The following is a 24,733-nucleotide window of genomic DNA, read 5'->3' as shown; positions in this document are numbered from 1 at the left end:
AGCAATAAAACAAATAGTCTCTGATCTACGATTAACTAAGCAGAAAACAACAAAGATAACACCTTTTGAAGCTCATTTCGGTCGCCCTGCAAATACTCCCTTACGGAATATTAGCACACTTCCATCAAGTCAAAATCTAACTTATGAAAAAATTGTTAATCACTATTTAGATGCTGAGACAGTTTCTGCGGAGGATTTGCTAGACGAAAATGGATGGATCAGTGCCAACAGAAGTGACATTGAGATAGAGCAGAAGATGTGCCAGGCCTCCTTAGACGCAGGACAACGCTATCGGGAGTCCGGCATTAAAGAGTCCCGCTTTATAACGCATCCGCAGATCACAGACCCTATCCCCAGGACAGAACAGTCCCTTAACGTCAAACTGGCTCGCAAATTACCGCAAAAGAAAAGAGCAAAACGACAACTGGCGGGCCTGTACGAAGTGCTAAAACCTGGATCCTTCGTCACCAAGTCGTCCCCAACAACGACGATAATTAACGAGCCTGGCAGAACTCCAGTGAAAGTCCGAGATAGTGATCTCGCAAAATTTGGGACTAAAGCAGAACGATCCACCAACTTGTGGGTATATGCCCAGCGACGCCCTGCCCCTTACGAAAAAACCACAGAGTTTAAGATCGCGAAGCATAGTAACGATCTTAAGAAACAAAAGAGGGGCGAAATCAAGATCAGACATCGCCAATGTGATACTACATCAGTAGTATCCTCTGTGAATTCAAATGTCTCGCGTGCACTAACAGTCCGCAAGCCGAATAAACCACAATTCAAAAGAAGCCTTAATGTCCCCGCAGCTGATATCCAAGAAGACGTCTCAACTCAAAACCAGCCTCTCATTTCAATTGTACCGGCCCCACCTACACCTACATCACAAGTACCCCCCGCACAGACACAGGACGACCAAACAAAAGGCCGCAAGCGCAATCGACCCCAATTCTACGGCTTCACAGATGCTGACATCTCTCCTACAAGTTCTCTAGCTTCAACAACTTCTACTCAACCAAAGAAGCGCAAGAATAAAAAAGAGAAGAAACGAACAAAGCAGTCAGATTCGGTGGTAACCCTCATCCAAACGGCGGAACAATCTCGAATCCCGTCACCTCCCAGACCCGACTTACAATTGGGACAAGTTTCACCACCGGACCCCAGAGTTCGATATTTCGAATATGAGCAAGAACGAGAAATGTCGGTGTGGGATGCTGAAAATGAAATTTAAATCCAAAAACTTAGCAAAACTGTCTTAAACTGCATTCATTTATTTAGTCTTGTTCCCGCTCTGCTGATCCAAATATAATGTTAATTTTACTTTTAATTCATTACAGTTCATCCTCATTTGTTAGCCTTTAATTTCTTTCAGTATTCGCCCTGCGAATCCATTTATTTCTGTTTGTGCATTTAAATTATTCAGTACAATGTATTCATTTCACATGCTTAAATTATGACGCGTATTCGCTTTACATTTACACAATTATTTAACAATAGTAGTACCTCTACATTTTGAGTTAAATTATGTTCGTCTCATTCAATTTCATGTTTTGTGCAGATACTAAAAATTGTAAATACATTAATTTTTTTTTGTCACGAGGGAAATGTGATACATATGGATACCTAAATATATATCGAAACCTTTATGTGTACTAAATTATTTACCCTCTATATCTATAATTATATCATGTGTTTTATAAACTAAAAGTTATGACTTCTATTTATTCACCTATACTAATATTCCCGATAGCCTACTAAATTATTTCATATTTTGTTCATATCGATTTATTACTAGTAATCATAATCTCAGTTAGTCAATCTGAATTCAAGTTACTCTGCATTTGCTCTTCATAACCCTAAGTTAATCTTAGCAGTGGATCCACGTCGCGTTTCCAATAAACATAATTCACGATACACAAGTAGTTGTGTATTTGACCAGCACTTGCTACTCAATTCTTAAGACAAAGCATTCGCACCGCGAATGCTAAATTATTCAGTAATAAAAGATATAACAGGCTCTAATAGATCTTAATGAATTCCGCCGGGCGTTACCTGTTTATCTCGTTTTCGAGGTGGAAAGACATAAAGGTCCGATGAAAAACGGTCAGCCGAAAAGATGCATTAAAACACCACAGAACTGCTATAATTGCAACAAAATATAATTCGTTTGATAGCAATTAAACATCCTTTTTAAAATTTTGCACTAAAGCACTCATCCTAAACTTCATGGGAATTGCATACTCTCTATTTCAGACTTCCGACTCTTTACTAACATATTTACAAATATACTTGACCAACTGCAGGCATTATGCTTAATTCTCTGTAGCAATCACAAGGACATCCTTTTTGCCCAGCTGATGATATTCATATTAAAGGGCTTTGACAAATCGGTGTTTGTTCACTCGGTGAAATGCTCTGTACCGGATTTAGTTTCTGAGAATCTACCCTTGAATAAAGACGCGAAAATTAATTCCACACAAAACCTTTTCCTTATTGCTTTCTCGTCACATTCGATACATTTTTTCAAGAGTTTCATTGGAGTTAATTTTAACTGAAGTGAAAAAATACCAAAGAAGACGCTTGCAGTTGAGCTTATTACATGAACTGAAGGATAACTTTTTTATGTCATGCTCTGGTTTTCGTAATTTGATCGGGTTAGTGGACTCTAAAACGCATGCAGTCATCACAAATGAAATTTCCGCTGATTTTTTGTTCAAATTAACCAATAACGTGTAGCTTAAAGTAGCCCAGTTTTTACCCAAATTCAAGTGGTTATAGTTTATCCCGCAAACGTTTCAAAACTATTTTAATGAGCTTTGCTGAGCAAAAATACCGTTTACATATAATTGGACGAACTCGCTGTCATTCGCCCATCTGACATTAAAGGTGGTTTGGACCTCGCAAAAAAGTTTGATAAAAAACAACGTACAGTAGAATGTGGTTCTGTCTCATAGTAAAGTGCCCCTCCCTCCACCCCCAGCTTATTGATCATAAAGCATTTGGCTTCCCATATGTGACCTTTTTAATTCAATTAAACAAAATTGATGTTTATAAATTTATATTCAAATGATTTGAAATATTATCTTGCTTTTGTTTCAAGTATATTTAACCACCTGGTTACCCGGGTCGAGGCCAAATGGTTAACTTGTAGGAGCTTGCAAGTTCTTACAAGTTAACCATTCGACTTACAAGTTCTTACAAGTTAGCCATTCGACTTACAAGTTCTTACAAGTTAACCATTCGACTTACAAGTTCTTACAAGTTAACCATTCGACTTACAAGTTCTTACAAGTTAGCCATTCGACTTACAAGTTCTTACAAGTTAACCATTCGACTTACAAGTTCTTACAAGTTAACCATTCGACTTACAAGTTCTTACAAGTTAGCCATTCGACTTACAAGTTCTTACAAGTTAACCCTTCGACTTACAAGGCTCTTACAAGTTAACCATTCGCACACACACACACAAACACACACACACATGCACACGCACACACCCACACACATGCACACACACACATACACACACACACACACACACACACACACACAAACACAAACTAAACCGTTAAAAAACGTTACAAGACAAGAATGAAAACGAATGTTTAGAAAATATAGAATCTGGAAAAGTGTGAATTGAAACTTGATACAAGATAACGTGTGAAAAAAACAAGATATAAAAATTTAATGGCCACAAAATTATTTTGAGAAAATGCTGACATATGGATTTGAAAATTCAATCAAATTCAATATCTTGGTAATATTTTTAAATAAAGCAATCGCGATGAAGCTGCTTCAGATCTACTGTTGTTTGTTAATGAAATTGCGAAAGGATCTCTCTTGAATTGATAAAATTCAAAAAGTAACCATTTTGTCTACTTAGGTCGAATTTTATTATGTTATCGTAACTCCCACGCGCTTTCTACGGTAAATGACTAATGTTAAATTGAATTAACCCATAAGAGTTGTGCTCAAACGGAACGAACTTGCACGAAACTTACAAGTTAACCATTCGGTCTCGACCCGGGAATAGTTTTTAATTTAAATGATTCAAAAAAGAATATCGTAAATATACAAAAATGGTGGCTTTCGGGCAGCAATTAGCATATAATATCAGAATTGCGTAAAATTGGTCTTTTTAGGAGGGGGTTGGGGAATGAAGAGGGGTCGGGAGGCTATAATGGGATTAAGAAATGCTTACGAGCAATGTTTTAATGGTTTCTTTTGGTGGTTGATGAGTATCATCATCTACTCCTTTGTCAATCATGTATGAGGCGGCGTTATCTCCCACAAAAGTGAACTGTTGTTTTTTGATGCCCCTTCGAAACTTTCTCTCTTCTTCGTACTTTTTGATGTCTCTGAACTCCCGCTGCCATTCGGCCAGTTTCTCCGGATCTGATCTGATGTCATCGTCTGGACTTTCGAAGAAAAATCCCATCGGCATATCTACACAGTGGAAAGATGACAATTACCCTTAGTGATAAAAAACCCAGTGTCCTTAAACACCCATTGTGCTTAAAGATTTGATGAAATAAAACAAAAGGGCATTTTATTCCTCAGGTCGAGGTGGCCAGACCAAAGGACCTCTGATCAGACCATCTTCGAGTCCACAATTGCGCACGGTACACTCGAATTACATGGTCTGAAAAAGGCCTCGAGCGCATTTTAGTCAGTACACTTTTGTTCGGAACTTGTCTGATTAGAGGTCATCACTTCGGTCTGTGACGGTCTGATCAGAGGCAGTTTCGAGCACACACGATTTTGATTAGTGGAAGTTTATAAAGGCAATTTAGTCTGATCAGATGCGGATTTTCAAGCGCATTTAAGTTTGATCAGAATTTGATCAAGTGCATATAAGTTTGAACAAAAACGACGATACCAAAAAACAAATCATAAGAAATTTCGTCGTTTTTGGCTGGAAAAAAACAACGATACAGACAATTTCCTATGTTTAAAAACCGACAATTTCTCAACTAGGGAAGCTGTTTTGAACGCATCATAGTCTGATCAGAAGATGAAAGAAAGAAATTTTCTGAAGGCATAAATATGCGCATGACAAAGAAATTGAATCATTACAACATTTCATGACTTGCTCAATTAATAATTGGTTATGTCCAATTTAACACTTTCGTAGCACGTAAAAAGGGTAAAACTTATTTGAAAATACTAGTTCTCCACGATTTTTGACCACTAAAAAAACTAGTGAATTGCAAATCAAAACCTATGAAACTTGCGAAAATTACTCAAAAACTTGAACATAGTTTTTCTACCAAATGCATTTCGCCCGTTGCTTCTTCTGATAAGTTCCAACATATGTACAATTTGCTTAGCGAATATTATGGTTCACTATTTATGCGTTTACGGTTTTCTTTGAAAAAATGTACACCTCTGTCAATGTAATATACACTGAACAGAGATTGAGAATAAATCTTGGCAATAAATTCTCACCGTTGTCAACAAAAACGCAAAAAGTAAAAATTGTATGGTTAGTGGCCTCAAGATATCTGGGAATTTCTCTATTTCGATTACTTAAAATTGAATCTAAGGGCACAGATTTTGACAAATTACCTAGTCTTCCCAATTTTATCACAAAAAAAACGCTGTTTAAAGCCGAAAGTTTTGTCAAATTTTGAGAAAAAAGTTAGTCTTGCAATGAAGTTGTGCGTTTTTTTTTTAAAAAGCGTTGAAGTTTGAAGTAGCTTTGCAAAAATAACAAAAATGAAACTGACCATTTTAATAGCTAAATTCTCGTTTTAAAATTAATAAGAATTGAGGAAGAAGCAAGTGTTTGGGTTTCAAAAGCCAAAATCTGCCAGCTCCTTTTTTTTCAATCCTAAAACATTAAAAAACTGCATCTTTTCTTAACATATAAAGCATGTCATTGAGAAACCGCAGAGAGTTGCAAACACAGCTGAAACTTGTTCATTTTAGTGTGCATTTGATACAAAAGTGCCTGAGTAAGTTCAAACAGATATCAGTACTGATTTTTTGTCTGTTTTTTCAATTGATTAATCAATTTTACAAAAAATTGTTCGTTTGACTGATTTCAATCTCTGCTTTTTCCCCACCAGAATGCAGCCCAAAAACATTTTTTAAGTCGCTATCATGAGCATCAGGTGCTTTAATAATTGCACAGGAAACTTTATCTAAACCACCCCTAATTTATTTTCACGAATAACTGAATCTAAGCCTATTAAGTAGATTTTGGTGATTTGTCAAAGTGATTTAATGGGAAAAAAAAACTGCGAGAAAATTACTTCAAGATTAGCATTATTTTCCCTCATCATTTTTAGAATAGCACTTAAAGGCTATCGACAAACTCGTAGAGACCTTCTCAGCATTTTATTGCCCTCGTCCTTTACAATTTAATCCTGTTTTTGGTCAGGGCAAAAATGGTCAAACGACAAGTCAAAGACCATCATTAGTATACGAAACCAACTGATGTCGGCAAAAATGTTCTCAAGCGACAGTAAGCAGTTGGCGTTGCGTTGATTTTAGCGTGGATCTTGACTAATTTCGTGTTGATTTCAGCCTTGATCTTATTTACGTTTGCACTTCTAAGCGTAGATTTTACACATATTTGCGTTTTTAGCGTGGATTTTACATATTTTTGCGTTGAACTTAGCGTGGATCTTGATTAATTTTGTGTTGACTTTAGCCTTGATCTTATTTAATTTTGCGCTTCTAAGCGTAGATCATACACAATTCCTTGGTCGAATATAGCGTTGACCTTGCATACTTTTGTGTTGAAATTAGTGTTGATCTTAACTACGTTTGCACTTTTAAGCGCAGATCTTACATATATTTGCGTTATTAAGCGTAGATTTTACTTACTTTGGCTTTTTTAGCGTGGATTTTACATCTTCTTGCTTTGAATTTAGCGTGGATTTTACATAACTTTTTGTTAAATTTAGCCTTGATCTTATTTACTTTTGCGCTTCGAAGAGTAGATCTTACAAAATTCCTTGGTTGAATATAGCGTTGATCTTGCCTAATTTTGTGTTGAAATCAGTGTTGATCCTAATTACGTTTGCGCTTCTAAGCGTAGATCTTACATATATTTGCGTTTCCAACAGTAGATTTTACTTACTTTAGCTTTTTTAGCGTGGATTTTACATTTTGTTGCGTTGAATTTATCGTGATTTTACAAAATTTTTTGTTAATTTTAGCCCCGATCTCATTTACGTTTGCGCTTCTAAGCGTAGACCATACACAATTCCTTCGTTGAATATAGCATTGATCTTGCATAATTTTGTCTTATTTTGGCTCTTACTTATTTTGGCTTTTTACTTATTTTAATTATTTTGATTTTTTAATGTGGATTTTATATTTTTTGCGTTGAGTTTAGCGTGGGTCTTGCATAATTTTGTGTTGATTTCAGCCTTGATCTTAATTATGCTTGCGTTTCTAAGCGTAGATCTTACTTAAAGATGCATACCTAAGCGTAGAATTTACTAATCTGAGCATTTTTAGTGCTGATTCTACATTTTTTGCGTTGGTTTTAGCGTGGATTTCGCTTAATTTTAAGTTGATTTTAGCCTTGAACTTATATACATTTGCGCTTCTAAGCGTATATCTCTCATCTTTTGGGTTTCAAAAACCAAAACCTGTCTGCTCCTTTTTTTCAATCCTAAAACATTAAAAAACTGCATCCTTTCTCAACATATATAGCATGTCATTGAGAAACCGCAGAGTTGCAAACACAGCTGAAACTTGTTCATTTTAGTGTGCATTTGATACAAAAGTGCCTGAGTAAGTTCAAACAGATATCAGTACCGATTTTTTGTCTGTTTTTTTAATTGATTAATCAATTTTACCCAAAAATTTTCATTTGATTGATTTCAATCGCTGCTATTTCCCCAACCAAAATGCAGCCCAAAAACAATTTTTAAGTCGCTATCATGAGCACCGGGTGCTTTTATAATTGCACAGGAAACTTTATCTAAACCACCCCTAATTGATTTTCACGAATAACTGAATCTAAACCTATTTATTAGATTTTGGTGATTGGTCAAATTGATTTATTGGGAAAAAACTGCGAGAAAATTACTTCAAGATTAGCATTATATTCCATCATCATTATAAGAATTGCACTTAAAGGCTATCGACAATCTCGTAGAGACCTTCTCAGCTTTTTATTCTCCTCGTCCTTTACAATTTAATTCTGTTTTTGGTCAGGTAAAAAATTGTCAAACGAAAAGTCAAAGACCGTTATTAGTATACAAAACCAACTGATGTCGGCAAAAATGTTCTCAAACGACAGTAAGCAGTTGGCGTTGCGTTGATTTTAGCGTGGATCTTGAATAATTTTGTGTTCATTTCAGCATTGATCTTATTTACGTTTGCACTTCTAAGCCTAAGCGTAGATTTCACACATGTGTGCGTTTTTTGCGTGGATTTTACATATTTTTGCGTTGAATTTAGCGTGGATTTTGCATAATTTTGTGTTGAAGTTAGCCTTGATCTTATTTAATTTTGCGCTTCTAAGCGTAGATCTTACACAATTCCTTGGTTGAATATAGCGTTGATCTTGCATAATTTTGTGTTGAAATTAGTGTTGCTCTTAATTACGTTTGCACTTCTAAGCGCAGATCTTACATATATTTGCGTTATTAAGCGTAGATTATACTTACTTTAGCTTTTTTAGCGTGGATTTTACATTTTCTTGCGTTGAATTTAGAGTGGATTTTGCATAACGTTTTTGTTAATTTTAGCCTTGATCTTATTTACTTTTGCGCTTCGAAACGTAGGTCTTACAAAATTCCTTGGTTAAATATAGCGTTGATCTTGCATAATTTTGTGTTGAAATTAGTGTTGATCTTAATTACGTTTGCGCTTCTAAGCGTAGATCTTACATATATTCGCGTTTCCAAGAAGAGATTTTACTTATTTTGGCTATTTAGTTTGGATTACACATTTTTTTGCGTTAAGTTTAGCGTGGGTCTTGCATAAATTTGTGTTGATTTCAGCCTTGATCTTAATTACGCTTGCGTTTCTATGCGTAGATCTTACTTAAAGATGCATCCCTAAGCGTAGAATTTACTTATCTGAGCATTTTTTAATGCTTATTCTACATTTTTTGCGTTGAATTTAGCGTGGATTTCGCTTAATTTTATGTTGATTTTAGCCTTGAACTAATTTACATTTGCGTTTCTAAGCGTAGTCCTCTCATAATATTATTGAATATAGCGTTGATCTTGCATAATTCTGTGTTGAAATTAGAGTTAATCTTAAAAAGGTTTGCGCTTCTAAGATCTTACATAAAATTGCTTTTCTAAGCTTATATTTTACATATTTTGGCATTTTTCAGCATTGATTTCACATATTTTTGCGTTGATTTTAGCGTGGATCTTGCATAATTTTGTGTTGATTTCAGCCCTGATCTTAATTACGTTTGTGCTTCTGAGCGTAGATTTTGAACATATTTGGGTTTCCAAGCGTAGATTATAATTATTTTGGCGTTTTTAGCGTGGATTTTACATTTTCTTGCGTTGAATTTAGCGTGGATCTTGCATAATATTGTGTTGAATTTAGCCTTGATCTTATTTACTTTTGCGCTTTTAAGCGTAGATCTTATATATATTACCGTTTCTAAGCGTAGATTTTACTTACTTAAGCGTTTTTAGCGTTGATTTTACATATTTTTGCGTTGATTTTAGCGTGGTTCTTGATTGTTTTTGTTTGGATTTCAGCCCTGATCTTATTTACGTTTGCGCTTCTAAGCGTAGATTTTATACATATTTGCGTTTCCAAGCGTAGATTTTAATTATTTTGGCGTTTTTAACTTGGATTTTACATTTTTTTGCGCTGACTTTAGCGCGGATCTTGCATAATTTTGTGTTGAATTTAGCCTTGATCTAATTTACGTTTGCGCTTCTAAGCGTATTTCTTTCACAATTTCTTGGTTGAATATAGCGTTGGTCTTGCATAACTTCGTGTTGAAATTAGTGTTGATCTTAATCACGTTTGCGCTTCTAAGCGTAGAATTTAATTACTTTAGCGCTTTTAGCGTGGATTCGAAATTTTCTTGTATTGAATTTAGCGTGGATCTTGCGAAATTTTTTGTTCATTTCAGCCTTGATCTTATTTACGTTTGCGCGTTTAAGCGTAGATTTTACACATATTTGCGTTTTCAAGCGTAGATTTTACTTACTTAGCGTTTTTAGCTTGGATTTTTACATTTTTTTTTGCGTTGAATTTAGCGTGGATCTTGCATAATTTTGTGTTGATATCAGCACTGATCGTATTTACTTTTGTGCTTTTAATCATACATTTTAGATATATTTGCATTTCCAAGCGTAGATTTTACTTACATTAGCGTTTTTAGCTTGGATTTTACATTTTTTTTGCGTTGAATTTAGCTTGGATCTTGCATAATTTTGTGTTGATTACAGCCTTGATCTTATTTACGTTTGCACTTCTAAGTGTAGATTTTACAAATATTTGCGTTTCCAAGCGTAGAATTTACTTACTTTAGCGTTTTGGCGTCGCTGTTACAATTTCTTGCGTTGAATTTAAAGTGGATCTTGCAAAATTTTTTGCTGATTTTAGCCTTGATCTTATTTACATTTGCGCTTCTAAGCGTAGACCTTACATATATTTGCGTTTCCAAGCGTAGAGTTTAATTGTTTTGGCGTTTTTAGCGTGGATTTTACATTATTTATGCGTTACATTTAGCGTGGATCTTGCATAATTTTGTGTTTATTTTAGCCTTGATCTTTACATTTGCGCTTCTAAGATTAGACCTTACATATACTTGCGTTTCCAAGCGTAGATTTTATTTAATTTGGCGTTTTTAGCGTGGATTTTACATTTTTTCTGCGTTGAATTTAGCGTGGATCTTGCATAATTTTGTGTTGATTTCAGCCCTGATCTTTTTACGTTTGCGCTTCTAAGCGTAGATTTCACACATATTTGCGTTTCCAAGCGTAGATTTTACCTATTTTGGCGTTTTTAGCGTGGATTTTATATTTTTTGCGTTGAATTTAGCGTGGATATTACATAATTTTTTTCATTTTTAGCCTTGATCGTATTTAATTTTGTGCTTCTAAGAGTAGATCTTACATAATTTCTTGGTTGAATAAAGCGTTGATCTTGCATATTATTTTGTTGAAATTAGTGTTGATCTTAATTACGTTTGCGCTTCTAAGCGTAGATCTTACATATATTTGCGTTTCTAAGCGTAGATTTTACTTAATTTAGCGTTTTTTGCGTGGATTTTACATTTTTTGCCTTGAATTTAGCGTGGGTTTTACATAAATTTTTGTTAATTTTTGCATTGATCTTATTTACTTTTGCGCTTCTAAGCGGAATTCTTATACAATTTCTTGGTCGAATATACCTTTGGTCTTGCGTCATTTTGTCTTGAAATTAGTGTTGACCTGAATTACATTTGCGCTTCTAAGCGTAGATTTTACTTACTTTAGCGTTTTTAGCGTGGATTTTACATATTTTTGCGTTGAATTTAGCGTGGTACTTGCATAATTTTGTGTTCATTTCACCTCTGATCTTATTTACGTTTGCGCTTCTAAGCGTAGACTTTACACATATTTGCAGACTTTACACATATATACACGTAGATTTTATTTACTTTAGCGTTTTTAGCCTGGATTTTACATTTTTTTGTTGAATTTAGCGTGGATATTACATAATTTTGTGTTGATTCTAGCTCTGATCTTATTTACGTTTGCGCATCTAAGCGTAGATTTTACAAATATTTGCATGTCCAAGCGTAGATTTTACTTAATTTAGCGTTCTTAGCCCGGTTTTCACATATTTTTGCGTTGAATTTAGCGTGGATATTACATAATTTTTTTTATTTTTAGCCTTGATTTTATTTAATTTTGCGCTTCTAAGCGTAGATCTTACACAATTTCATGGTTGAATCTAGCGTTGGTTTTGCATAATTTTGTCTTGAATTTAGTGTTGATCTTAATTACATTTGCGCTTCTAAGCGTAGATTTTACTTACTTTAGCGTTTTTAGCGTGGATTTTACATTGTTTTGCGTTGAATTTAGCGTGGATCTTGCATAATTTTGTGTTGATTCTAGCTCTGATCTTATTTACGTTTGCGCATCTAAGCGTAGATTTTACAAATATTTGCATGTCCAAGCGTAGATTTTACTTAATTTAGCGTTCTTAGCCCGGTTTTCACATATTTTTGCGTTGAATTTAGCGTGGATATTACATAATTTTTTTTATTTTTAGCCTTGATCTTATTCAATTTTGTGCTTCTAAGTGTAGATCTTACACAATTTCTTGGTTGAATATAGCGTTGATCTTGCATAATATTTTGTTGAAATTAGTGTTGATCTTAATTACGTTTGCGCTTCTAAGCGTAGAACTTACATATATTTGCGTTTCCAAGCGTAGATTTTACTTACTTTAGCGTTTTTAGCTTGGATTTTACATTTTTTCCCCCTTGAATTTAGCGTGGGTTTTACATAAATTTTTGTTAATTTTAGCGTTGACCTTATTTACTTTTGCGCTTCCAATCGTAGATCTTACACAATTTCACGGTTGAATATAGCGTTGGTCTTGCATAATTTTGTCTTGAAATTAGTGTTGATCTTAATTACATTTGCGCTTCTAAGCGTAGATATTATATATATTTGCGTTTCTAAGCGTAGATTTTACTTACTTTAGCGTTTTTAGCGTGGATTCTACATTTTTTTGCCTTGAATTTATCGTGGATATTACATAATTTTTTGTTAACTTTAGCCTTCGTCTTATTTACTTTTGCGCTTCTAAGCGTACATCTTATATATATTTGCGTTTCTAAGCGTAGATTTTAATTACTTTAGCGTTTTTAGCCTGGATTTTACATTTTTTTGTTGAATTTAGCGTGGATATTACATAACTTATTGTAAATTTTAGCCTTGATCTTATTTAATTTTGCGCTTCTAAGCGTAGATCTTACACAATTTCATGGTTGAATATAGCGTTGGTCATGCATAATTTTGTCTTGAAATTAGTGTTGATCTTAATTAAATTTGCGTTTCTAATCGTAGATTTTATTTACTTTAGCGTTTTTAGCGTGGATTTTACATTGTTTTGCGTTGAATTTAGCGTGGATCTTGCATAATTTTGTCGTTATTCCAGCTCTGATCTTTTTTACGTTGGCGCATCTAAGCGTAGATTTTACATATATTTGCGTTTCCAAGCGTAGATTTCATTTACTTCGGCGTTTTTAGGGTGGATTTTACATTTTTTTTGCGTTGAATTTAGCGTGGGCCTTGCATCTTTTTTTTATTTTTAGCGTTGAACTTATTTAATTTTGTGCTTCTAAGCGTAGACCTTACACAACTTCTTGGTTGAATATAGCGTTGATCTTGCATAATATTTTGTTGAAATTAGTGTTGATCTTAATTATGTTTGCGCTTCTAAGCGTAGATCTTACATATATTTGCGTTTCTAAGCGTAGATTTTACTTACTTTAGCGTTTTTAGCGTGGATTTTACATTTTTTTGCCGTGAATTTAGCGTGGGCTTTACATAAATTTTTGTTAATTTTAGCCTTGATCTTATTTACTTTTGCGCTTCTAAGCGTAGATCTTACACAATTTCACGGTTGAATATAGCGTTGGTCTTGCATAATTTTGTGTTGAAATTAGTGTTGATCTTAATTACGTTTGCGCTTCTAATCGTAGATTTTACATAAATTTGCGTTTCTAAGCGTAGATTTTAATTACTTTAGCGATTTTAGCCTGGATTTTACATATTTTTTGTTGAATTTAGCGTGGATATTACATAACTTTTTGTAAATTTTAGCCTTGATCTTATTTAATTTTGCGCTTCTAAGCGTAGATCTTACACAATTTCATGTTTGAATATAGCGTTGGTCTTGCATCATTTTGTCTTGAAATTAGTGTTGATCTTAAATACATTTGCGCTTCTAAGCGTAGATTTTACTTACTTTAGCGTTTTTAGCGTGGATTTTACATTTTTTTGCGTTGAATTTAGCGTGGACCTTGCATAATTTTGTGTTCATTTCACCTCTGATCTTATTTACTTTTGCGCTTCTAAGCGTAGATTTTACACATATTTGCGTTTCCAAGCCTAGATTTTACTTACTTTAGCGTTTTTAGACTGGTTTTCACATTTTTTGCGTTGAATATAGCGTGGATATTACATAATTTTTTGTTAGTTTTAGCCTTGGTCTTATTTACTTTTGCGCTCCTAAGCGTAGATCTTACATATATTTGCGTTTCTAAGTGTAGATTTTATTTACTTTAGCATTTTTAGCCTTGATTTTACATTTTTTTTGTTGAATTAAGCGTGGATTTTACATAACTTTTCGTTAATTTTAGCCTTGATCTTATTAAATTTTGCGCTTCTAAGCGTAGATCTTACGCAATTTCTTAGTTGAATATAGCGTTGATCTTGAATAATTTTGTCTGGAAATTAGTGTTGATCTTAATTAAGTTTGCGCTTCTAAGCGTAGATCTTACATACATTTGCGTTTCTAAGCGTAGATTTTACTTACTTTAGCGTTTTTAGCGTGGATTTTACGTTTTTTGCCTTGAATTTAGCGTGGATATTAGATAATTTTTTGTTAATTTTAGCCTTGGTCTTATTTACTTTTGCGCCTCTAAGCGTACATCTTACATATATTTGCGTTTCTAAGCGTAGGTTTTAATTACTTTAGCATTTTTAGCCTGGATTTTACATTTTTTGCGTTGAATTTAGCGTGGATATTACATAATTTTTTGTTAGTTTTAGCCTTGGTCTTATTAAATTTTGCGCTTCTAAGCGTAGATCTTACGCAATTTCATGGTTGAATATAGCGTTGGTCTTGCATAATTTTGTGTTGAAATTAGTGTTAATCTTAATTACATTTGCGCTTCTAAGCGTAGATTTTACTTACTTTAGCGTATTTAGCGTGGATTTAACATTTTTTTGCGTTGAATTTAGCGTGGACCTTGCATAATTTTGTGTTCATTTCACCTCTGATCTTATTTATTTTTGCGCTTCTAAGCGTACATCTTACATATATTTGCGTTTCTAAGCGTAGGTTTTAATTACTTTAGCATTTTTAGCCTGGATTTTACATTTTTTGCGTTGAATTTAGCGTGGATATTACATAATTTTTTTGTTAGTTTTAGCCTTGGTCTTATTAAATTTTGCGCTTCTAAGCGTAGATCTTACGCAATTTCTTAGTTGAATATAGCGTTGATCTTGCATAATTTTGTGTTGAAATTAGTGTTAATCTTGATTACGTTTGCGCTTCTAAGCGTAGATCTTACATACATTTGCGTTTCTAAGCGTAGATTTTACGTACTTTAGCGTTTTTAGCGTGGATTTTACATTTTTTTGCCTTGAATTTAGCGTGGATATTAGATAATTTTTTGTTAATTTTAGCCTTGGTCTTATTTACTTTTGCGCTTCTAAGCGTACATCTTACATATATTTGCGTTTCTAAGCGTAGATTTTAATTACTTTTGCGTTTCTAGCCTGGATTCAAATTTTTTTTTTGTTGAATTTAGCGTGGATATTACATAATTTTTTGTTAGTTTTAGCCTTGGTCTTATTAAATTTTGCGCTTCTAAGCGTAGATCTTACGCAATTTCTTAGTTGAATATAGCGTTGATCTTGCATAATTTTATGTTGAAATTAGTGTTAATCTTGATTACGTTTGCGCTTCTAAGCGTAGATCTTACATACATTTGCGTTTCTAAGCGTAGATTTTACTTACTTTAGCGTTTTTAGCGTGGATTTTACATTTTTTTGCCTTGAATTTAGCGTGGATATTAGATAATTTTTTTGTTAATTTTAGCCTTGGTCTTATTTACTTTTGCGCTTCTAAGCGTACATCTTACATATATTTGCGTTTCTAAGCGTAGATTTTAATTACTTTTGCGTTTCTAGCCTGGATTTAAATTTTTTTTTGTTGAATTTAGCGTGGATATTACATAACTTTTTGTAAGTTTTAGCCTTGATCTTATTTAATTTTGCACTTCTAAGCGTAGATCTTACAAAATTTCATGGTTGAATATAGCGTTGGTCTTGCGTCATTTTGTCTTGAAATTAGTGTTGATCTTAATTACATTTGCGCATCTAAGCGTAGATTTTTACTTACTTTAGCGTTTTTAGCGTGGGTTTTACATTGTTATGCGTTGAATTTAGCGTGGATCTTGCATAATTTTGTGTTGATGCCAGCTCTGATCTTATTTACGTTTGCGCATCTAAGCGTAGATTTTACAAATATTTGCGTTTCCAAGCGTAGATTTTACTTACTTTAGCGTTTTTAGCATGGATTTTACATTTTTTTGCGTTGAATTTAGCGTGGACCTTGCATAGTTTTGTGTTCATTTCACCTCTGATTTTATTTACGTTTGCGCTTCTAAGCGTAGATTTTACACATATTTGCGTTTCCAAGCCTAGATTTTACTTACTTTAGCGTTTTTAGCCTGGTTTTCACATTTTTTTGCGTTGAATTTAGCGTGGATATTACATAATTTTTTCTTAGTTTTATCCTTGGTCTTATTTACTTTTGCGCTTCTAAGCGTAGATCTTACATATATTTGCGTTTCTAAGCGTAGATTTTATTTACTTTAGCGTTTTTAGCCTTGATTTTACATTTTTTTGTTGAGTTGAGCGTGGATTTTACATAACTTTGTTAAATTTAGCCTTGATCTTATTTACTTTTGCGCTTCTAAGCGGAATTTTTACACAATTTCTTGGTTGAATATACCGTTGGTCTTGCATCATTTTGTCTCGAAATTAGTGTTGATTTTAATTACATTTGCTTTTCTAAGCGTAGATTATACTTACTTTAGCGTTTTTAGCGTGGATTTTACATTTTTTTTGCGTTGAATTAAGCGTGGACCTTGCATAATTTTGTGTTCATTTCACCTCTAATCTTATTTACGTTTGCGCTTCTAAGCGTAGAATTTACACATATTTGCGTTTCCAAGCGTAGATTTTACTTACTTTAGCGTTTTTAGCCTGGTTTTCAGATTTTTTTTGCGTTGAATATAGCGTGGATATTACATAATTTTTTGTTAATTCTAGCCTTGGTCTTATTTACTTTTGCGCTTCTAAGCGTACATCTTACATATATTTGCGTTTTAAGCGTCGATTTTATTAACTTTAGCGTTTTTAGACTGGATTTTATTTTTTTTTTGTTGAATTTAGCGTGGATATTACATAACTTTTTGTAAGTTTTAGCCTTGATCTTATTTAATTATGCGCTTCTAAGCGTAGATATTACACAATTTCATGGCTGAAAATAGCGTTGCTCTTGCATAATTTTGTTTTGAAATTAGTGTTGATCTCAATTACATTTGCGCTTCTAAGCGTAGATTTTACTTACTTAGCGTTTTTAGCGTGGATTTTAAATTGTTTTGCGTTGAATTTAGCGTGGATCTTGCATAATTTTGTGTTCATTTCAGCTCTGATCTTATTTACGTTTGCGCTTCTAAGCGTAGATTTTACACATATTTGCGTTTCCAAGCCTAGATTTTACTTACTTTAGCGTTTTTAGCCTGGTTTTCACATTTTTTGCATTTTATTTAGCGTGGATATTATATTTTTTTGTTGGTTTTAGCCTTGGTCTTATTTACTTTTGCGCTTCTAAGCGTAGATCTTACATATATTTGCGTTTCTAAGCGTAGATTTTGTTTACTTTAGCGTTTTTAGCCTTTATTTTACATTTTTTTTTTGTTGAATTAAGCGCGGATTTTACATAACTTTTTGTTAAATTTAGCCTTGATCTTATTAAATTTTGCGCTTCTAAGCGTAGATCTTACGCAATTTCTTAGTTGAATATAGCGTTGGTCTTGCATAGTTTTGTGTTGAAATTAGTGTTGATCCTAATTACATTTGCGCTTCTAAGCGTAGACCTTACATATATTTGCGTTTCCAAGCGTAGATTTTATTTACTTCGGCGTTTTTTAGCGTGGATTTTACATTTTTCTTGCGCTGAATTTAGCGTGGATCTTGCATAATTTTGTGTTGATTTTAGCCTTGATCTTATTTACGTTTGCGCTTCTAAGCGTAGAGCTTACATGTATTTGCGTTTCCAAGCGTAGATTTTAATTGTTTCGACGTTTTTAGCGTGGATTTTACCTTTTTTTGTGTTGAATTTAGCGTGGATCTTGCATAATTTTGTGTTGATTTCGGCTGTGATCTCATTTACGTTCGCGCTTCTAAGCGTATATTTTACACATATTTGCGTTTCCAAGCGTAGATTTTACATACTTTAGAGTTTTTAGCCTTGTTTTCACATTTGTTTGCGTTGAATTTGGCGTGGACATTACAATTTTTTTAAAAATTTTTAGCCCTAGTCTTATTTACTTTTGAGCTTCTAAGGGTAGATCTTACATATATTTGCGTTTTTAAGCGTAGATTTTAATTACTTTAGCGTTTTTAGCGTGGATTTTATATTTTCTTTGCGTTGAGTTTAGCGTGGATTTTACATAATTTTTTGTTAATTTTAGCCTTGATCTTATTTACTTTTGCTCTTCTAATTTAATTCTTACACAATTTCTTGGTTGAATATAACGTTGGTCTTGCATAATTTTGTGTTGCAATTAGTGTTGATCTTATTTACGTTTGCGCTTCCAAGCGTAGATTTTACCTACTTTAGCGTTTTTAGCGTGGATTTTACATTTTCTTGCGTTGAATTTAAAGTGGATCTTGCATAGTTTTGTGTTGATTTTAGCCTTGATATTATTTACGTTTGCGCTTCTAAGCGTAGAACTTACATATATTTGCGTTTCCAAGTGTAGATTTTAATTATTTTGGCGTTTTTAGCGTGGATTTTACATTTTTCTTAGTTGAAATTAGCGTGGATCTTGCTTATTGTTTTGTTGAATTCAGCCCTGATCTTTTTACGTTTGCGCTTCTAAGCGTAGATTTCACACATATTTGCGTTTCCAAGCGTAGATTTTACTTTCTTTAGCGTTTTTAGCGTGCTTTTTTGGCTTTTACATTTTCTTGCGTTGAATTTAAAGTAGATCTTGCATAATTTTGTGTTGATTTTAGCATTGGTCTTATTTACTTCAGCCTTGGTCTTATTTACTTTTGCACTTCTAAGCGTAGATCTTTCATATATTTGCGTTTCTAAGCGTAGATTTTACTTACTTTATTGCTTTTAGCCTGGATTTTACATTTTTTTTGTTGAATTTATGGTGGATTTTACATAACTTTTTGTTAATTTTAGCCTTGATCTTATTTACTTTTGCGCTTCTAAGAGTAGATCTTACACAATTTTGTGGTTGAATATAGCGTTGATCTTGCATAATTTTGTGTTGAATTAGTGTTGATTTTAAATACATTCGCACTTCTAAGCGTAGATCTTACGTATATTTTGCGTTTTAAAACGTAGATTTTACTTACTTTAGCGCTTTTAGCGTGGATTTTACATTTTTTTGCGTTGAATTTAGCATGGATTTTACATGTTTTTTTGGTTAATTTTAGCCTTGATCTTATTTACTTTTGCGCCTCTAAGCGTAGATCTTACATAAATTTGCCTTTCCAAGCGTAGATTTTACTTTTTTTAGCGTTTTTAGCGTGGATTTTACATTTTTTTGCGTTGAATTAAGCGTGGATCTTGCATATTTTTGTGTTCACTTTAGCCTTGATCTTGGTTACTTTTTTCGCCTCTAAGCTTAGATCATACAGTTTCGTGGTTGAATATAGCGTTGATCTTGCATAATTTTGTTTTGAAATTAGTGTTGATCATAGTTACGTTTGCACTTCTAAGCGTAGATTTTACATATATTTGCGTCTCTAAGCGTTGAGTTTACTTACTTTAGCGTTTATAGCGTTGATTTTACATTTATTTGCGTTGAATTTAGCGTGGATCTTGCATATTTTTGTGTTCACTTTAGCCTTGATCTTGGTTACTTTTTTCGCTTCTAAGCTTAGATCTTACAGTTTCTTGATTGAATATAGCGTTGGTCTTGCATAAATTTGTCTTGAAATAAGTGTTGATCTTAATTACATTTGTACTTCTAAGCGTAGATTTTACTTACTTTAACGTTTTTAGCGTGCATTTTACATTTTTTGCGTTGAATTTACCGTGTTTCTTGCATAATTTTGTGCTCATTTCAGCTCTGATCTTATTTACGTTTGCTTTCCGAGCGTAGATTTTACTTACTTTAGCGATTTTAGCCTGGTTTTCACATTTTTTTGCGTTGAATTTAGCGTGGATCTTGCATATTTTTGTGTTCACTTTAGCCTTGATCTTGGTTACTTTTTTCGCTTCTAAGCTTAGATCTTACAGTTTCTTGATTGAATATAGCGTTGGTCTTGCATAAATTTGTATTGAAATAAGTGTTGATCTTAATTACATTTGTACTTCTAAGCGTAGATTTTACTTACTTTAGCGTTTTTAGCGTGCATTTTACATTTTTTTGCGTTGAATTTAGCGTGGTTCTTGCATAATTTTGTGTTCATTTCAGCTCTGATCTTATTTACGTTTGCGCTTCTAAGCGTAGATTTTAATCATATTTGCGATTCCAAGCGTAGATTTTACATACTTTAGCGTTTTTAGCCTGGTTTTCACATTTTTTTTGCGTTGAATTTAGCGTGGATATTTCATAAATTTTTGTTAATTTTAGCCTTGGTCTTATTTAATTGCGCATCTGAGCCTAGATCTTACATTTTTTTCCGTTTCTAAGCGTAGATTTTTTTACTTCAGCGATTTTAGCCTGGATTTTACATTTTTTTTTGATGAAGTTAGCGTGGATTTTACATAACTTTGTTAATTTTATCCTTGATCTTATTTGATTTTGCGTAGATCTTACACAATTTCTTGGTTGAATATAGTGTCGATCTTGCATAATTTTGTGTTGAAATTAGTGTTGATCTTAATTACGTTTGCGCTTCTAAGCGTAGATATTACATATATTTGCGTTTCTAAGCGTAGATTTTTTTACCTTAGCGTTTTTAGCGTGGATTTTACATTTACTTGCGTTGAATTCAGCGTGGATCTTGCAGAATTTTATGTTGATTTTAGCCTTGATCTTATTTACGTTTGCGCTTCTAAGCGTAGATCTTTCATAAATTTGCGTTTCCAAGCGTAGATTTTACTTTTTTTAGCGTTTTTAGCGTGGATTTTACATTTTTTGCGTTGAATTTAGCGTGGATCTTGCATAATATTGTGTTGACTTTAGCCTTGATCTTATTACCGTTTGCGCTTCTAAGCGTAGAACTTACATATATCTGCGTTTCCAAGTGTAGATGTTAATTATTTTGGCGTTTTTAGCGTGGATTTTACATTTTTCTTAGTTGAATTTAGCGTGGATCTTGCATATTTTTGTGTTGAATTCAGCCCTGATCTTTTTATTTTTGCGCTTCTAAGCGTAGATTTTACACATATTTGCGTTTCCAAGCGTAGATTTTACTTTCTTTAGCGTTTTTAGCGTGCTTTTTTTGGCTTTTACATTTTCTTGCGTTGAATTTAAAGTGGACCTCGCATAATTTTGTGTTGATTTTAGCCTTGGTCTTATTTATTTTAGCCTTGGTCGTATTGACTTTTGCACTTCTAAGCGTAGATCTTTCATATATTTGCGTTTCTAAGCGTAGATTTTACTTACTTTAGTGCATTTAGCGTGGATTTTACATTTTTTTTATTGAATTTAGCATGGATTTTTACATAACTTTTTGTTAATGTTAGCCTTGATCTTATTTACTTTTGCGCTTCTAAGAGTAGATCTAACACAAATTCGTGGTTGAATATAGCGTTGATCTTGCATAATTTTTTGTTGAAATTAGTGTTGATTTTAAGTACGTTTGCGCTTCTAAGCGTAGATCTTACGTATATTTGCGTTTTTAAGCGTAGATTTAACTTACTTTAGCACCTTTAGCGTGGGTTTCACATTTTTTGCGTTGAATTTAGCATGGATTTTACATATTTTTTTTGTTAATTTTAGCCTTGATCTTATTTATTTTGGGCTTCTAGGCGTAGATCTTACATATATTTGCCTTTCCAAGCGTAGATTTTACTCTTTTTTTTAGCGTTTTTAGCGTGGATTTTACATTTTTTTGCGCTGAAAATAGCGTGGATCTTGCATAATTTTGTGTTGAATTTAGCCTTGATCTTAATTACGCTTGCGCTTCGAAGCGTAGATCTTACATATATTTGCGTCTCTAAGCGTTGAGTTTACTTACTTTAGCGTTTATAGCGTTGATTTTACGTTTATTTGCGTTGAATTTAGCGTGGATTTTATATAATTTTTTGTTAATTTTTGCCCGCGATCTTATTTACTTTTGCGTTTCTAAGCGGAAATTTACACAATTTCTTGGTTGAATATAGCGTTGGTCTTGCATAATTTTGTCTTGAATTTAGTGTTGATCTTCATTACATTTGTGCTTCTAAGCGTAGATTTTACATACTTTAACGTTTTTAGCGTGCATTTTACATTTTTTGCGTTGAATTTACCGTGTTTCTTGCATAATTTTGTGCTCATTTCAGCTCTGATCTTATTTACGTTTGCTTTCCGAGCGTAGATTTTACTTACTTTAGCGATTTTAGCCTGGTTTTCACATTTTTTTGCGTTGAATTTAGCGTGGATATTACATAAATTTTTGTTAATTTTATCCTTGATCTTATTTAATTTTGCGCTTCTAAGCGTAGATCTTACACAATTTCTTGGTTGAATATAGTGTCAATCTTGCATAATTTTGTGTTGAAATTAGTGTTGATCTTAATTACGTTTGCGCTTCTAAGCGTAGATCTTACATATATTTGCGTTTCTAAGCGTAGATTTTTTTACATTAGCGTTTTTAACGTGGATTTTACATTTTCTTGCGCTGAATTCAGCGTGGATCTTGCATAATTTTGTGTTGATTTTAGCCCTGATCTTATTTACGTTTGCGCTTCTAAGCGTAGATCTTACATAAATTTGCGTTTCCAAGCGTAGATTTTACTTTTCTTTAGCGTTTTTAGCGTGGATTTTACATTTTTTGCGTTGAATTTAGCGTGGATCGTGCATAATTCTGTGTTGACTTTAGCCCTGATCTTAAATTTAGCATTGATCTTGCATAACTTTGTGTTAAAATTATTGTTGATCTTAATTACGTTTGCGCTTCTAAGCGTAGATCCTACATATATTTGCGTTTCTAAGCCTAGAATTTACTTACTTTAGTGTTTTTAGCGTGGATTTTACATTTATTTGCGGTGAATTTAGCGTGGATTTTACATAATTTTTTGTTGATTTTTGGCCTTGATCTTATTCACTTTTGCGCTTCTAAGCGGAAATCTTACAAAACTTCTTGGTTGAATATAGCGTGAATCTTGCATAATTTTGTGTTGAAATTAGTGTTGATCTTAATTACCTTTGCGTTTCTAAGCGTAGATCTTGCATAAATTTTCGTTTCCAAGCGTAGACTTTAGTTACTTTAGCGTTTTCAGCGTGGATTTTGCATTTTCTTGCGTTGAATCTAGCGTGGATCTTGCATAATTTTGTGTTGATTTTAGCCTTGATTTTATTTTTGTTTGCGCTTCTAAGCGTAGATCTTAGTAACATTTGCTTTTCCAATCGTAGATTTTACTTATTTTGGCGTTTTTATCGTGAATTTTAAATTTTTTCTTTGCGTTGAATTTAGCGCGGATCTTACATTTTTTTGTTAATAATGGTGGTCTTATTTACGCTTGCGTCTCTAAGCGTAGATATTACGTAAAGATGCCTTCCTAAGCGCAGATTTTACTTATTTTAGCATTCTTTTACTGCTGATTCTACATTTTTTGCGTTGAATTTAGCGTGGTTGTTGAATAATTTTATTTTAATTTTAGCCTTGATCTTATTTACGTTTGCGCTTCTGAGCTTAGATCTCACATAATTTAAGTTGAATATAGCGTTGATCTTGCATAAGTTTGTGTTGAAGTTAGTGTTAATCTTAATTACGATTGCGCTTCTAAACGTAGATCTTACATAAAATTGCGTTTCTAAGCGTAGATTTTACTTATTTTGGCATTTTTTATCTTTGATTTTACATATTTTTGCGTTGAATTTAGCGTGGATCTTGCGTAATTTTTTGTTGATTTTAGCCTTCATTCTATTTACGTTTGGGCTTCTATAGGCGTAAATCTTACATATATTTGTGTTTCAGCGCGTAGATTTTAATTTTTTTTCTAGCGTTTTTAGCGCGCAGTTTCCATTTTTTTTGCGTTGAATTAAGCGTGGATCTTGCGTAATTTTTTGTTTAGTCTATCCTTAATCTTAATTAATTTTCTGCTTCTAAGCGTAGATCTTACATATTTTTGGTTGAACATAGCGTTGATTTTGCATAATTTTGAGTTAAATTTATTGTTGAGCTTAATTACGTTTGCGCTTCTAAGCGTAGATTTTACATATAATTGAGTTTCTAAGCGTAGATTTTACTTATTTAAGCGTTTTTAGCTTGGATTTTTTTCATTTTTTTGCGTTAAGTTCAGTGTGCATCTTGCATATTTTTGTGTTGAAATTAGTGTTGATCTTAATTACGTTTGCGCTTCTAAGCGTATATCTTACATATATTTGAGTTTCTAAGCGTTGATTTTACTTATTTAAGCGTTTTTAGCTTGGATTTTACATTTTTTTGCGTTGAGTTTAGGCTGGATCTTACATAATTTTGTAATGATTTTAGCAATGATTTCATTTACGTTTGCGCTTCTAAGCGTTGATCTTTCATATATTTGCGTTTCTAAGCTTAGACTTTAACCATTTTAGCGTTTTTAGCGCACATTTTACATTTTTTGCGTTGAATTTAGTGTGGATCTTGCATAATTTTGTGTTGATTTTAGA

At 33.2% G+C, this 24,733-nt stretch overlaps 1 protein-coding gene across 2 annotated transcripts in view; it reads right to left on the bottom strand.

Annotated features, from left to right (window-relative positions):
- Nucleotides 1–24,733, bottom strand: part of LOC142349210 (uncharacterized) — a 96,470-nt gene that overhangs the window by 9,874 nt on the left and 61,863 nt on the right. For both annotated transcript variants that reach the window (XM_075400623.1, XM_075400622.1), the window contains one exon: nucleotides 4,202–4,446. In XM_075400623.1, coding sequence (XP_075256738.1) covers nucleotides 4,202–4,446 — 245 coding nt within the window. The remainder of the gene's footprint in view (nucleotides 1–4,201; nucleotides 4,447–24,733) is intronic.

Source organism: Convolutriloba macropyga, chromosome 11 (genome assembly GCF_964194025.1).
Source record: "Convolutriloba macropyga chromosome 11, txConMacr16.3, whole genome shotgun sequence".
Classification (NCBI taxonomy): domain Eukaryota; kingdom Metazoa; phylum Xenacoelomorpha; order Acoela; family Convolutidae; genus Convolutriloba; species Convolutriloba macropyga.
Note: the sequence above shows the minus strand (reverse complement) of the source record. Positions and strands in the feature narration are given on the sequence as shown.